This window comes from Colletes latitarsis, chromosome 5 (assembly GCF_051014445.1).
Source record: "Colletes latitarsis isolate SP2378_abdomen chromosome 5, iyColLati1, whole genome shotgun sequence".
NCBI classification, from domain to species: Eukaryota; Metazoa; Arthropoda; class Insecta; order Hymenoptera; family Colletidae; genus Colletes; species Colletes latitarsis.
This window is the reverse complement of record NC_135138.1, coordinates 29240546-29256760: the sequence shown is the minus strand read 5'-3', so window position 1 is coordinate 29256760 and position 16215 is coordinate 29240546. Positions and strand designations below refer to the sequence as shown.

The 16215-nt window shown below is 38.7% G+C and overlaps 1 protein-coding gene across 1 annotated transcript in view; it reads right to left on the bottom strand.

Annotated features, from left to right (window-relative positions):
* Window positions 1-16215, bottom strand: part of LOC143342092 (multiple PDZ domain protein) — a 92001-nt gene that overhangs the window by 55218 nt on the left and 20568 nt on the right. Inside the window, exon 6 of the mRNA XM_076765576.1 lies at window positions 846-988. Coding sequence (XP_076621691.1) covers window positions 846-988 — 143 coding nt within the window. The remainder of the gene's footprint in view (window positions 1-845; window positions 989-16215) is intronic.

Genomic DNA, 16215 nt, shown 5'->3' with positions numbered 1-16215 from the left:
ATAACGCGAACTCTTCGTTTTACTCTGTTTTTGCGAATTCGAAATTTGTTTGTATGCACATTATAACTAATTTAGTTTGGTGCACGGGACGCATCATATTTCTGGATCCAGGAGTTATACGAAACTTCTGCGAGCTCGAGTTCGTATTCGCCGATACTCTGGTCACCGGTATCATATTTAAAATTTTCCAACTAGTTCAATTACTCGCGTACATTTTCTAAGTAACTTCATCATTAACCGTGGAAACGGGTACGCGACGCGCTTATCACAATGGCGGGGCATCGCAAACAGCTTCCGACACAATAATGATATTACATTACGCGTATAACAAATATACTACTGCTTTAAAATACCTCCATCCCTCCATTTTCACCACAGCCATATTTACATATTATAAACCGCGTACCATATATTTAGAATTATTGAATAAAATATTGCGTCTAGTCATATTTAGTACATATTTTGATATATTACCATAACATCCTCGAGATATTTTCGATGGATTTATCGACCAAAGGGTTTGCAACGAGAACTTTGCAATGCAAATCATCGAATCAGCATACATATTTGTGATAAGAAATAATACGAAACAAATATCTGAACGTTCTCGAAACGTTATTTTCTCAAATAGTTTCGATAATTTCGGAATGAATTAAAATATTTTAAATATCTTTTGATTTCAAATTATTCTACTTTTGTATAATATTTTATCCTGGTGTAGCGAGAGTGTGGATTATTTAATCTCTTTTCATCGAGCAAAATGGCGGATCGAAACAAGATTGGACGGCGAGATCAGAAGGGCGAGTTATATAAGGGAGAAAAAAAAAATATAGAATATAAATTACCTTGGGCGCTTCTTGCTACGACCAACTCAACCAGACCACGTGCCTTCTGAAGAATCGAGATTGCCTGCTCATGAGAGATGTTAGAGTCTAGTGGCTGTCCATCTATCGCCAATATCTGATCTCCTTCTACCAATCGACCATCACTGAAACAGAGCAGTAAAACCACTAATGAAAAAAAACGACCGACCGGAGCACGTAATTCAAAACACCATTGCGAATTATCGCGTTCCCATCGACCACTAAAGCGACCAATAAAACGAAAAAAACGCAATTGTATTATTATTCGAACGAGACACGATGTACAACAAAGTATAGCGATGTTAAATGTCTTTTATAGCGGGATCAGCGATTCGATTCGCTGTAACGAAGCAGACTGATTATCTGTTAAACGAAATTCAATCGAACCAATCCACTCATACGTGCCTCGGCCATTAGAATCTATTAACCGCGCTAATTGAGATGGTCGCGATTAAACCAGCCGTATTTACATACCATTTCCGCGGATAGAATGTGAATCAATTCATGTAATCGATACAAAAAATCTATCCCTACGTACATTAGGAAAAACAAACTATTAAATATACTTTGAATAAAAAGCTTCGACTCTAATAATCGTAGCAGACTTTTAAAAAATTATTAAAGCGATCGTTCGTAGTTTCTAATAAAAATTGCAGAAAATTTACTCGACTGAATTTCCGCAAAATTTTCGATGATAATTTACCTCTCCGGTGGGAAGTGAATCGAAGTCGATTTGAGGGGAATGGTTACAATATGAAATACCAGCAGCAATTAAAATTCAACGTTTCCGGGGAATCATGAAACGTGCTTGGGACGTCGTACGGTCGGCCGTAATCTGTCAAAAAATTTGAAATTCAAACGCGGGAAGCAACGTGACAAGACGGTTGCGATCCCCGACAAGTCGCGAGTCCGTTTTCTGAATTTGTTCCGGCCTCGTTCGCCCAGATGTGCCTTTATTAACGAACTCCTTCTCCCGGGCGTTTTCGCTGTCTCTTCGGTCGAATTAAATTGTCACCCGGACGGAAATACGCGATTACATCGACGCGTTGCAAACAGCGAAACGTTGAATAATTAAATTTGATCCTGCTTCGTTCTGACTCCTCTTTGCTTCGACTCGCCGAAACGAAGACGCTTTGAACCCCCTCTGATGTATCGAATTCCCCGTTTAACCCTTTCACGGTTCACGTCGCGAATGGGTCGCTTGTGACCCGTTAAAAATTTCTCCTTGCAAGAATATTCGTTCGATCTATCGAGTATATGAAAATTGTCGAAACACGGTACTTTCAGTTATAATTTTTTGAGTCGACTGTTATGTTCTGCATCGTAAAAATTACACGAAGGGCGTAACAAGCTATGGAGATAATGGGGAAAAGGAAGCAGAAAAAATTGTAACGTTAGGACGAGGAGGTAAACAGTAATATATGAAATACAGAAACAAAGAGAGAATGGAAAAAGCGTAACAACGGGCCAACGATAAAGGTTTCTCATTAGCGGTGTTTAGCAATTAATGCAGTTGCTGCGCGCTTGACGGAGTAAAAGGTTGATAAGGAACGATTCACGAAGGGTAGGAGTGAGTTGCTGTAACGCGAGACACGGTGAAACTGCAGATACTGTTGTACAATAACAATGATTACAACTACGTTTCCGAGATACTAACTTTCCATAATTACTAATGGCCAAGTTAGTGGCCCTTCTATCCTATGATTGATTAATTTAAATGCTCTTAAACGCTGTGGTTATGTTATATGCGGAAATTAATTCACAATAATATTCAAAATAACTTCAGATAGTGTCCACGGAAAGAAAAGCGCAATTATAAGTTTCATCAGTGAAATGTTTGAGTAAGATTGTTTGAATCCAACCCCCGTAAACAGTTGAAATTAGTTAAATAACGTCGTTATCGCGTGTGCTTGCAATACGCGGTCGACTTTCATGTTCGACGATGCGACAGCTAATTTTCTGCGCGGTGAAATCTAGTTTGAAGGCGTTTGATGTAACACACGATGCTCATAGACCTTTCGTATTAAAATCTTCTCTCGTTAGAAGCGTTATAATTTCTGGAAAATATCGAAAGTACGGTTTAGGCAATCTTGCCCTGCCAAAAACGGAGAGGATAAAATCTAGTTTGAAGGCGTTTGGTGTAACACACGCTGCTCACAGACCTTTCATATTAAAATCTTCTCTCGTTAGAAGCGTTATAATTTCTGGAAAATATCACAAGTACGGTTTAGGCAACCTTGCCCTGCCAAAAAGGGAGAGGATAAAATCTAGTTTGAAGGCGTTTGATGTAACACACGCTGCTCACAGACCTTTCATATTAAAATCTTCCCTCGTTAGAAGCGTTATAATTTCTGGAAAATATTGCAAGTACGGATTAGGCAATCTTGGCAAAATCTAATTTGAAGGTGTTTGATGTAACACACAGTGCTTTGACGTTTCATATTCAATTTTTCTTTCTTTAGAAGTATTAAAATTTCTGAAAATACCGAAAGTACGAGGCCGGGCTGTTCACGAGAGGAGGTTAATTTAATTTCGAAGATCGAAGGGTGCTCGAAAGTTTCGAGTATAATAACTGGAAGAGGCGAAGTCGATCGAGGAGTTTCTTTCAAGAAATTTGGAAAATGTCGTCGTCGTCGCCTTTAGAGAGCCCTCGCGATGTTATTTATCGGGCGAATGCTCACCCCTTGAGCGTTGGGGTGAGAGCTTTACTCCTGGCAAAGGGGTATTTAGTGGCCCGATAGCGGTTGCGTTACCTAATTTCCGCCAAAGCGAATTTCGCTACCTCTGCCCTCGCTAACGATATCGCGTCGCGATCGGGCTAATCTATGCCCCGAATTTTCCTCCGTCAAAGGCACGACGAGCCCGTGACATTGCGTTCGTGTCGATGTACAATTCGAGATTTCACCGTGGGAAATACGATCCCTCGCCACGCCATGTTACCGTAATTTCACGACGACACGAAGCCACGATCCCACCGATTGAAATTTAATTGAAAAGTTCTTCGGTACCGTTGGAAAACCCGATAGAAATAACAGACTGCGAACTGCAAACTCATCGACGTAAGCAGTTTACTTGTTTGCGACCGCAAAAAGGAGACGATGCTCGAATTAACAGTCGAGAGTTTACAATTACATCAACTGGCGTCGAGGGGCTATATAATATAATTCTAATTAATATTGGGCTCGTGACGAATGTAATAAAAAATTCTGTCGTCGTGAATTCATTTGTGAATTGTTGTATACGAATGCAAAATTTCCTCGAGTCCCGTGTACAATTAGGGAAGATAGTCGAGTCGTATAAGAAAGGTAATACTCTTATTCGATCGATCGTCTATTTTTCATTATTATCTCTGACAGCGTCGAACCGCTCGAGCAAAGTTTCTCGGCATAAATGCTTCGGTTTGATAAAGACGATCGCGAGATGAACTGTCCCTAAGAAAAAGTGGAGGATTCTTGTGGGAGGAAGCAATCTATCGAAACTTTAAGGTTGTGCCATTGAAGAACTTTCAAGATGTAATTACAGGACTGATGGGAAAGAGTCTTCTGCGCCTCGGTGAATAGTTTCGATGAATTATTTATTTTTTCTTATTACTGGACGCAAACTTTTCTTGAATGGAAATACGGAAACGTATATAACAAACAAAAGTAACACAATTTGAATAAATTTTTTTTTAAGCTGAAAGATGTACTAAATTTTGTGCTCGGGGACTTAATTTTTTAAATTCGTTACCAAGCAAAGTATGACAGGAAAATGCTGTCTGGGCAAGCCGATTTAGCGAATCGGAAGGGACCAATTTCGTTCTGCAATGAGGCAAGACGACGCTAACAAAGACCCCTAAAGAACCGCGACAATTGGGCTACGAAGTTCTCCCTCGTCCGTTTTATTTCCTCGGATCTCTCTTACAAATTACCACCCATTTAAAAGTCTTGACAACTTTTTAAAAGTAAAACAACGACGTAAGATCCGCGAACAATTCCCGGGGGATTGCTTGAGATTTATGGCTAGAACACGATTTAAAAACGTCGTAATTTAACCGGAAATGCGCGATCTCGATCGAACGCGTACAGCGTGCCAAGATCGATGGGAACGATGCTACCGTAAAAAATAATGGCGAAAATATACGGCCCCAGCTCCTTTGACTGCAACTCGTAAATTATGAATGCCACGAATATTGCGAGACAGGTCTTGAAGCTTCAGAGGGTGCTTTCAGCGAAGAGAAACGAGGCTCGCTAACGGACGGAAAACCAGTTGACGTTTCCCAATGGAGGGAAGCCCTGTATGCGCTAGAATTTTAAGAACACCTCTAAGCTTGGCTCTCGCATTTAAATTCGCCATGTGTACCGGTGCTCCAGGAATGTCCGCGGTGACTTTGTTCACTTCTTATTTACATCATAAAGCTGCTACGTTACGCGCTGAAATTGGCGAGATCGTTAACGTCGAGTTTTCAACCTGAACACGATTCAATTCTTAAGTACTCTCAGACGTGTATCAATAGAATAGAATTCCACGCAATAGGTACACGTGACTTTCCAAGATTTAAATATACTTTTTTCTTAACAAAATTCATTTCTCGCGATCAAAGGCAACACTGAAACCATAAAATTCACGACCCCCTTATATTAGATTGTCCAAAAGATTTAATGACACCATGCGTTTGATTTTTGGAGCAATTTATCGAGAGTGAACCCAACAGAGTAAAATTCATTAACATGGGAAACTAATATCTAGAACTAGCGCCAAAATTAGGTTTGAACGCTGAGTAGTTAACGTAGTTATAATTACATGTATAGTAGTCTGCGGTTAAATCAGCTATATCCTGTAAATAACTATCGTTCAGGAAGTTCCTAAAAACTGCTAATAAAGCTGTTGTTACAGTTCAATTCTTGCAATTTATTAACACTGCGTTACGAGAAATTTTATAACACTCTGAATTTTTCCTCTTATATTAATAATAATCCTCAGTTTTTAAAAAATATTTCACAAGCAACACACCACTAACGGTACAGAAATTTATTTCTGACGTTCACTCTGCATCGATCCAGTTTTTTCTGTTCATTTAACGACCAACGCGTAGGACGGTTGTTCATATTTTATTTGTTGCTCGAAGCTCGGTACGAAAATAATTTTTCCTCGACCGGATGTATCGTCGAACCGTAAGCTCTCGGCTGTTAGTGGTTCGAGAGAAATGTAATCTCTCTCTCTCGAGCGGGACGTAAAACGTGAATTATGCTTCCTAAAGGCGCCCGTCGCTCGATAGTCCGCCATAGTGATCCATCATCGTTCATAATTTAATGCGACAACATAATGTCCCGCTTATAGCGATATCAAACCGTGAACCTACCGTTCTTAATCCTTTCTGAAGCGAACCAGCGCTCTACTGCGAACACCGTTTCGCCAATAAATTTTCCCTCTCGCTTACCGACGTTGTTTGACGTTCGTTTCATTATTGACATTCTTTGAAACGAGATAATCGAAGTCACTTGCAACGGTTACGGGGATTAACCAGACTGTCGATGGATATTGCATCGACGCGTGAAAAATCCCAGTTCCTTTATCAGGATTATTCGAATACCGAATAAAGTACTCTTAGTCGATCAATGCTCGATGGTTTCATCTAATTTAGTAACTTTCCATTGAGACTATCAGTCAAGAAGTATTTAAACATCATAGATTGCTGGGAACATCAACGACTTGCATCTGGGCGAGATGAAATTCTGTCTTACAATCGAGGAATATTGTTACATTCTTCTAAGTAGATTTCTAACTTTGTTATCGAAGTTTTATCGTGGATATCTGAACTAGAATCGTAAATAACAGTTTGCAAGCCAGCTGGTCGCTAGATATTATGAATTTTTGGCCGTCGAAATGGTTGCACTTCTATTTTTAGCGCGCGTTAGAGCCTTCAGGCCTCACGGTAAACATACCCTTCGCTTTTTTATTTACGAACTCTCCCTTTTCATCCACCTTCGGCTTTTAAATATTCCCGTCTTCGCTTCTTTTCTTCTTGACTCCGCGAGCGAATCTCGAGTGCTCCTATAGGCTGTGCATTCGGGACCATGAACGTGGCCTCGTGGACGATAAAATCTTGACGACTTTCCACGACTTTCCATCCCCCAACCCCTCCTGGGAAGACCGAAGCGAAGGTTTCATTCACCCGTGAACGCGATCATGCTAAACGGAAGCAGAGAAGTTAAATGGAGATGGATTCGCCATACGCGGCACTATGACACCCATGATTTCGTCTAGTCGCTGAATTCTGCCCATCTTTCGAAAACTTTCTTGATGAACCCAGCTCTGATTCGCTTAGGGCATTTGGTTTTCAAGATAATTTCAATATCCAACGCTTGACATATGCAAATTGCACGTGTGAAAAATATAGAATACGTATACTTCGATATAAAACGAAATTACTCTCGAAATATAAGTAACAGAGTGTTTGAAATATTACTTTCCATTTCCTGTTTCAAATATTTTATGTCCAAGTCTTGATATAAAGTGACTCGATACGGTCTGGGTTAGAATTATGTCGATATCTGCAGAAGTTACAGAATTGAAGCTGACAATCGAACTTCCTTCTGTATACAAGCCACGGTCGCTTGATAAAAACTGAACTAAATAAAATTATTTCTTCTCCTTCTGTCTCTCGATTTATTAGAATTAATTACGCAACAATGATTTATACTTTGAAACTCTGCGACAGTGATATTACGGTAACTTTGCTTCGACAAAAAGCAGACCACTTCAACTTCAAAGACAAAGAGACCCAGTCTTCAAGTAATCCTTATTACTATTAATTAAGCAAATAAACAAACACAGCTCACTATGAGGTGTTTACAATAATTTTACAATTACACTGAAGAAGTTTATATCTTTGATAGAAGTAAAAAGAACTTTCATACCTCGATTTATAGATTATGGACTATACAGGGTGTTCGGCCACACCTGGGAAAAATTTTAATGGGGAATTCTAGAGGTCAAAATAAGACGAAAATCAAGAATACCAATTTGTTGATGGAGGCTCCGTTAAAAAGTTATTAATAATTAAATTTAAAAATTTCAAATCGTTCTGGAAAAATTATTTTTGGTTACAGGAGTCAATTACAATCATTTTTGGTGAATAGACATATCCCCGAAATCCTACGCATTTTCGAGAAAAAAATTCGAGTAGCTGGACAAATTTTTCGAGAAAATTAAAAAATTTCAAATCGTTCTAGAAAAATTATTTTTGGCTGCGAGGGTCAATTACAATCATTTTTGGTCAATAGACATACCCTCGAAATCTCAACCGTTTTCGAGAAAAAAATTCCCTACCGAAAGTATAATTTTAGGCCAGAAATGTCATTCCAAAATTTCGTGTATATCTTTAAAACGTCATAACTTTTGAACGGATTGGACGATTTTAATGTTTAAAAAAGCAAACTACGCGTATTTTGGTGGAGAATATGTACAAATCGCAAAAATATTCGAAAAGTTGGTCCTTGACCCCGGAAAATGAGAAAAACTCCCTAAAAATGGTCCAATTTTCAAACAGCCATAACTCTTACAATTGTGAATATATTTCAATGAAACTTTTTTCTGAAGTAGAGCTCATGGGTACCTAGAAAAAAGTATTAAACAACTTTTCTGTAGGGCGTCAAACAAAATTACTAAAAATGAAAAATGAATTTTTAAGAAAAATCGACAGGGGGTAGGTGCCTAAATTTTTCGGCGAAAAAAAAAAATTTCAAATCGTTCTGGAAAAATTATTTTCGGTTGCGGGGGTCAATTACAACCATTTTTGGTCATTAGACATACCCTCGAAATCCTACCCACTTGCGAGAAAAAAATTCGAGAAAAATTCGGTGAAAAAAAAAAATTTCAAATCGTTCTAAAAAAATTATTTTTGGCTGCGGGGGTCAATTACAATAATTTTTGGTCATTACACATGCCCCCGAAATCCTACGCACTTTCTAGAAAAAAATTCCGTACGCGCGGAACTTTAAACGTTAATAACTTTTTAACGAAATCTCCATCAACAAATTGGTATTCTTGATTTTCGTCTTATTTTGGCCTCTAGAATCTCCCATTAAAATTTTTCCCAGGGGTGGCCGAACACCCTGTATAGAAACTGTATAAAAAGTCAATAAAAGTACTTAATCGGATAAAAATGACGCGACAGCGAACTTTGTAACGATAGTGTACTCGAGAACGGATCGCGAAACGAAGTAACGCGAAGTAACACGGTAAATTGCACCACGGTAAGGCTAATTATTTCCACCGATCGATTCGCTACTGATCATTTCTAGGTACTCCAGATAAACCAATCGAACGTGAGTCTAAACGATATTGACCTCGTGGGACTTCACACCTAATCATTATCCACTGCAAATTAATCGTCTCTAATACACAGAGACACGACGCGTGCTTTCGCTTCGTCGCGATTTTTATTTCAACGATTGTAACTCGAACAATGACGCACAGGAATATCGTTCCCGACACCATTTTATTATCGCGATCCGGTCCAAGATAGAACTTGTATACGTTCTTACGTAAATCAAGCCTTCGTAAATCGTACGAATATTCTTAAACAATTTCCTGATACACGTTTCTTATTCCCAGATCGAACAGTTTATTTGATTTCAAATTACATTTGTGTTTATATTTGTATATTCTGCGAGCTGTATAAATAGCGTTCGCTCACTGCATAAATTTGTTGCAATATTTTTGTTTAACCTGTGTCCCTGAATTGATATATTTTGTCTACAGAAACCTTGCGCGTCCATATCAAGCGTCAGGTAATATTTGTATAGGAAACTTCTGACTGCAAACATGCAATACACTTGAGTCTCGTTTTACATTGTATATTTTCTATTTTTTAACAGAGATTTCGTAACGTATTTCACGTTCGAAAAATGCTAATTATTCGACGGGAAATGTGAAAATATTTCGATTCAAATTTTTCTTCGTTGCACTGTGCAGTTCTGTTTTTTAATTGACTTGAAACATATACGCGTTATTTGCACGAGTCCTTTATTTTACACGGTTCTTTTTTATAGTGTGCATCCACCGTGTAAAAAGAGACCCAGGTGTGCATTCATTTGCTTTTTTCTACGCTTGGAAAAATTCGATGTCGAACTAAAAATATTGTAAATATTTATTCAAGAGAAAAGTGACCATCTTTTATATAATTACTCCTAAATATTTGAAAGAATTTGTTACGAATTTCAAGAAATAACATAATTATTTTGTAAATGATAGTTTATTTTATAACAACGGAAAATCTCGATTTCCTTTAACTGTTAGCAGAAGGGAAAATTGTTTCGTGAGAAACTCGGAAACAATTTTAATCCTGCGAGTTTTTCGAGAGCGGAGATGTTTCAGCGTAGACAGGAAGAGTATCGGGAAACAGTATCTCTTTGTTAATGTTTAATTATTAATTCACAAGGGAAGCAGCCGCTTAAGAAGAAGCGAGGAACGAGGGGTACCTCGGCTATCTTTTCTTTCGCAGACTTATTAATAATTCGCCCGAGCGAGAGCCTGACGTTTGAGAAAAGTGTACGGCAAGAAGATACTATTTCACGTCGCGTGGAATGGATACTGGCGTCTTTAAGTATTCAATTAATTTTCATCAAGACGATCCTCTCTCTTGCCACCTTCGCGAGGGCAATTCAACATTCGACACCGAAACGCGTGAAAAAGCTTCTCGCACAGAAACGAAAAGTCTGTATAAACAAACAAAGCGTCAAAAATTGGAAATTTTACTATACAATTCTTTAATACTAAATTTAATAACCTCCATTATCCAAGTGCATCGAGAAAATGCATTTTGCGAATGATTTTATGTACAGAAAAGAGATATGAATAAAAAAGTTTAATGAAAAGGGGAATATGTAAGAGAACGTTTAAAATGCGATGCAGAAACGTTCGAGTACTCGTAATATTAAAAATAGGATGGAGTATCTATTCGAGTACTCTTGGCAAAGTTGTCGATAACCTAATCAGAACTTCTTGCGCGCAGAATGAACCGAGGGATCGATATATGTAAAAGAATCATACGGTTCCATTTAAAAGAAACAAGTGCAATTAAACGCTGCCGACGAAACAGGGGGAAAAGTTGGATAATAGAGGTCATCGAACCATACAAAATTTTCTTTCATAATTTTTTTCTATATTCGCTCTCGACATACAAAGTGGCCCAATTACTGGAATCCATTAGAAAGAAACAAGTGCAATTGCATTTTGCCGATGCGCTCGGGAGAAAAAAAAATTTGGACCGGAATAACAGAGGCCAATTGAACCGAATAAAATTTACATTTTTAATTATATTTGTTTCGTTCTATAGCAATTTATTGATAAATAACCGTTGGTATATTCGAGTGTTCGTTAATATTTAATTAATTCCTATGGCTTAAATGCTGTAATTGTAACTGAAAGGGTGCTTCGATTCATGATTGTTCACATTTCTACCAGAAACTGTTGCTTCTAGCGCTAGTAACGGGATTTTCCGTAGATTGTTTGCCGATACTGGCTGCGATCATCCGTCATTCGTTCGGAGGGCACATTTCTGCGTGCGTTTGTGTCAGTCGATTTCGTACACGAACGATACAGTCTGCTACGACTGTACTCCAAGCTGTGTCGAGTTCGAATCAATAACGAATCTCTCTCACCCACCCAACCTCCAAGCCCCTTTCCACCCACCACTCGCTCCTTCTTTTCCTTCTGCCATACCATACAACCGCGTTCTTACTGTTTCTGTTTCTATTTCAGTGACTCCTGACCGAAAAACGTGCTACAACACCCGACGAAAAGCAACGGCTGTTGCTCGAAAGAATTCGATCATCGATCGTCATAATGGAAGCTTTCGATTCAATATTCCATGCACAAACTCTCCACTGAATTCTCACAAAGGAGACAATTTATAAAAAAAACATTTATTTAGCACTCGTTAAAATAGTTCGGCATTTTTAGATTCATAAAGAAATCTAAGAACAAAAATTAAAGTCGTAAAAAGAGGAGAATTATTGCCGACCGTAAGAGCAGAAAAATTAATCTAAAAAATAGAGAAGGACGAGTGAAAAATAATTGGTATCCGTCAAAATGTCATGTGGTTTCCGGGGACAATATTTCGATCGTAACGATGACAAAACGGACAGAATAAAAAATAACAGGCGTAAATAGGACAGAATCGGAATTGGAGACTGTGTCCAACTGCCCAAGAAAACTTATTAAACGTAATGTAATTGTGTCGGCGAGAAGTTAGCGGGGTCCAAAGAGACAGAGCAAAAGGATCCAACTCGATTCAAGTTGGACTGTATTATGCAGAAGGTTCACTGCAAGAGTTATTGACATGGTCTATGCCCGCCTGCGAATGTATTGACTAGACTAGTCCAAACTAACTTAAACTGAAGTCCAAGCAGTCAACTAGATACGGGATAATTTCATTTTGCGTAAACTATAGGAGATAGCTGCGCTCCAAAGGTTGTCAAAATACCGATAACTGGAGACACATCGACTGGAGTATTTCAAACTACCTTAAACTAATGGAAACTTTCCGAACAAGCTATATTAGATGGGTTAGAGAGATATCATTGATTGACTGATGCGTTCTAGAAATTAAACTCGAGTAAAAAGAATACGTTTGAAGTTTGAGCAAACTATGAAAATGCTACAGACATTTTTTAAGTTTGACTAAATACTCGAATCAAAGTAGAAAACTATTAGAATCGATGCAAAGGTTGCTTCCAAACTAACTTAAACTAGGGCGAAGACCGTAGTCGTTTCGAAGAATCCAACTTTGTTTTAATTAAACATCGTTACACGAATTCGTAGCACGAGTTACGAAGATATATTATCGTAGTTATAAATGTGCTGACTAGATTCTTACAAACTGCCTTAAACTGTCCAAATGCTCGAATCGAAGGATCCAACGAGGTTCAAAGTTAATTATATTCGACGTGGTGGATTTTTACAAATTAATAGAAATCTCGAACGCTCAAGAGGATTCAAGTTTCGTGGAACTGTATTAAATTGGTTCGCTGGAATGCTTATTGTCATAGTCTAGGCTACAGACACGCCGAATAGATTCCTCCAGATTAACTTAAAGTACACAGAGGAGACAATTACGTCAAATAATGCAACTCTAATCCCAACTCGGTGTATCCCAACGCGAGGGCAAAAGCCAATTTCGAATATTTTGGAGAACGGTATTAAATGATTGCAAGGATTTACTAAGATACAGCTGCAGTATCTACAGATACTCTATGTAAATTCTTGTAAACTAACTTAACTTGATCATTCGGAAGTGAACACTCCGAGAAGGGACTCTTCAATTTATTCCCCCTATTATAGATTCTCAAAGTTTCCGCGGTTATCCAAGTTCTTTTGCCATGGAACGAGTTACAGAACGATCTCGAGTTCCTTATCATTAGGATAAACTGCACGATTTATGAGTTTCTCGTCTTCCATCGTCAAAGGAATAATCTACTTTTCCATTTTTGATCATTCGTCGCGACCATCACCGTAAAATTGCAGACTCGATAGATCATCGTAGATCCAATCTGTGGCTCTTTTAGCTCCACCATCCAACACAATTTATACCCTCGAGTCTCTAACATATCTAACCAGGGGAACGCAAGAAACTTAACGGATGGTCCGAAAAAGTAGGGTTGAAACGTGTAATTTATCTCTGGAACCGAAACGAGAATAATTCGAAAAAATGACGGATATGGTACGAAGAGCAAACTAAAAATAAGGGTAACAGGGGACAGTTAACGTGTGCATTTCGACATTATCTTTAGCGAACGTTTCTTGCCCCCGTTTCCAGCTCTCGTAAAATCGACTGTTTCAAACAGTAGCTCATGGTACTGTAAATTTATCAGTATCGCGGCGCAACGGCAGCTGCAGCAGCAGGTTTTCTCGCTACCGGGTCATATAACTCTTTAATGCCTCGAAACCAACCCTGCCTCGCGAGAGCTTTCGTTTATTCCCCGTTTCAAGACCCCCATATCACGCAATTCTTTTATCCAACGCGCGGAAACGCCTCCGTTCGGGGATTTAATTTTTTCAGCGAACATCCGCCCGGAACACGCAAACCGTATTATCGCGCCGAACGATCCGCCAAATTAGCAATATTGCGTGCGAGTTCAGGAGATTTTTAATACTTTGCTTTTTATCAGCTTGTCTATTCGGGGACAAAAATAAGATCGTTTCGATCCTTATCAGGTTTGAAATATTTTTCGTGGAACGAAATGCACTCTGTTTTATTATGAGAAATTTTAAGAATTTTGCTTAGTTTGTAAAATAAGTATAAAAATATATTAATACCATTACGTAAACTCAAAGCTATTTCAGTGTTTTTGTGACCGTAAAAAACACACTCGATACAGAGTATATGTAACTCATGCAAAATATTGTTCTCTAAAATCAACCGATACGAAGCAATTTTAATTGGCACTCCCCGCTGTGTTCATTGTGCCCGATCAATCGGTAAACGAGTAATATTTCGCGCCTGATCAACCTACATTTGTTTACGAAACGAAGCCCGTTTTATTACAGAAAATTAAAGCAGAAAAATTATTTTCTGAATTCACTGAACTCGGAGACCAAGAGATTCATTGAACGCCAAGATCTTTCGAACATTTTTATGATTTCTTTGAATATTTTGACAAAACAGCCTCGTGAATTTCGACGCAAAATATTTTGTTCTAACCAATGACTGTTTTAATTGGCAATCGTCGTACGCGCATTGAAGGGAGAAATTGCAACATATTGCTACCGGAATACGTAACAGGAATATCAAATTCGGTGGACGTATAATTTGAATACAAATGTCCTGATAACGCAAGGCCCGGTCTCATCAAGTTTCCGTACGATGCTGTCGGTGGCCATCGATTCGCGTGGAAAAGTAATCAAAAATGTTTCGACGCGTTCTGATCGTTATTAATGGCGTGGGATGGGAACGATATCCGCGGGAAACGATATTTTCCATTCCCATCTGGCCACTACCGACGCGTAAATCGCTTCGATAAGATTGATTCGGCATCAAATCGTCGTTTTCGTATAATGGACGCGGCGGTAGCGCGTCGAGCAGCATCGCCATCGTAAATCGAGTTACTCGTCGACATATTTCACCGTTCCCCGCGATCTTCTATTATAAGACCCGCGGAATGTTAAATCGAGGTTTCGACGAGGTATTTCGAATCGTTTTACGGTTGCTTCTCGCGGAACGGGTGCACAACGATCGCCCGTGTGTTTTCATTTTCGCGCCGCGGCCACGTAAATCGTTGCAAGATGCTTGCATTCCCATCTCTTGGGAATCGTTAACAATGAAAACAGAACTTTCTCCTCGCATTCTACGGATCTGCTTTACAAATGAATTGCCAGAGCTAGAGGGGTGGCCACCAAAATATATCTCAAACGTATAAAATTCTTTGAACGCAAATCAAACTCTTTCCTTCCCTCTACAGACTGATTTTAGATTATTTAATAAAATACTGGTCTTTGAAAATTGTCTATTTTAAAATCCTAATGTTTCAGATTTTATCCAGTAAATACTATACGAATTTATGCAAGTGAAACGATAATAAATAATTTACAGATTCAGTAATGCAGAGACTCCAAAGTGGTACCAATACTGTTACGAAGGTACTTGAGTCTAAACCTTGCACATTATTATTATATATTATTTTATCCTTTCGTTCAAGTATACTCACTCCAATTTACTGCACAGATTTCTTACACAGAGTGTGTTCGCAAAGAAATTTGTATAACTATACGTTACTCTGTTTACAGACTCCGAGGACGTCCACCACGGATAGAGCTGCCCCGTTTCTCAGAGAAAAGAGCAACAATGGAAACCAAAATTGCCCATGGAAGAATTTTATCTGCATTCCCGGGGTGGTTTGGACAACAGCTCGTAACGTCTCGTACGAACCACCCTGTAGACTCGTTCCCATCGTACTGATATCGTAGCAAACTAATGCTGATGGTCGATAAACACGCGGCGTTTATCCGCGTGGAAGGTGTTCTTCCTGCTTTCGAGGCAGGGAGAAAACGAACAAAGCCACGCAATCAGCCACGAAATATACGCCGAACGAACCCCGATTCGTCGCTAATTCCTTTTTCACGCAGAAATTATTCTGATCCAAGTAATAAATTCTCGAGACCTTCTCTACCTTCGAACTTTAAATATCTTAATAACGTGACGTGTTTATCTGTATTAATTTTTAAATTTGATATCCTTTGGAACCAACACGTATTCGCAAATTTAATATTAGACGACGATAATGTTTAATTTCGTGATTCTAAATAACCGTAGGGCAACGTCGAAAACAAAAGGGTTGAAATTTGAACGTACACGCGAATTTTCTTCTCT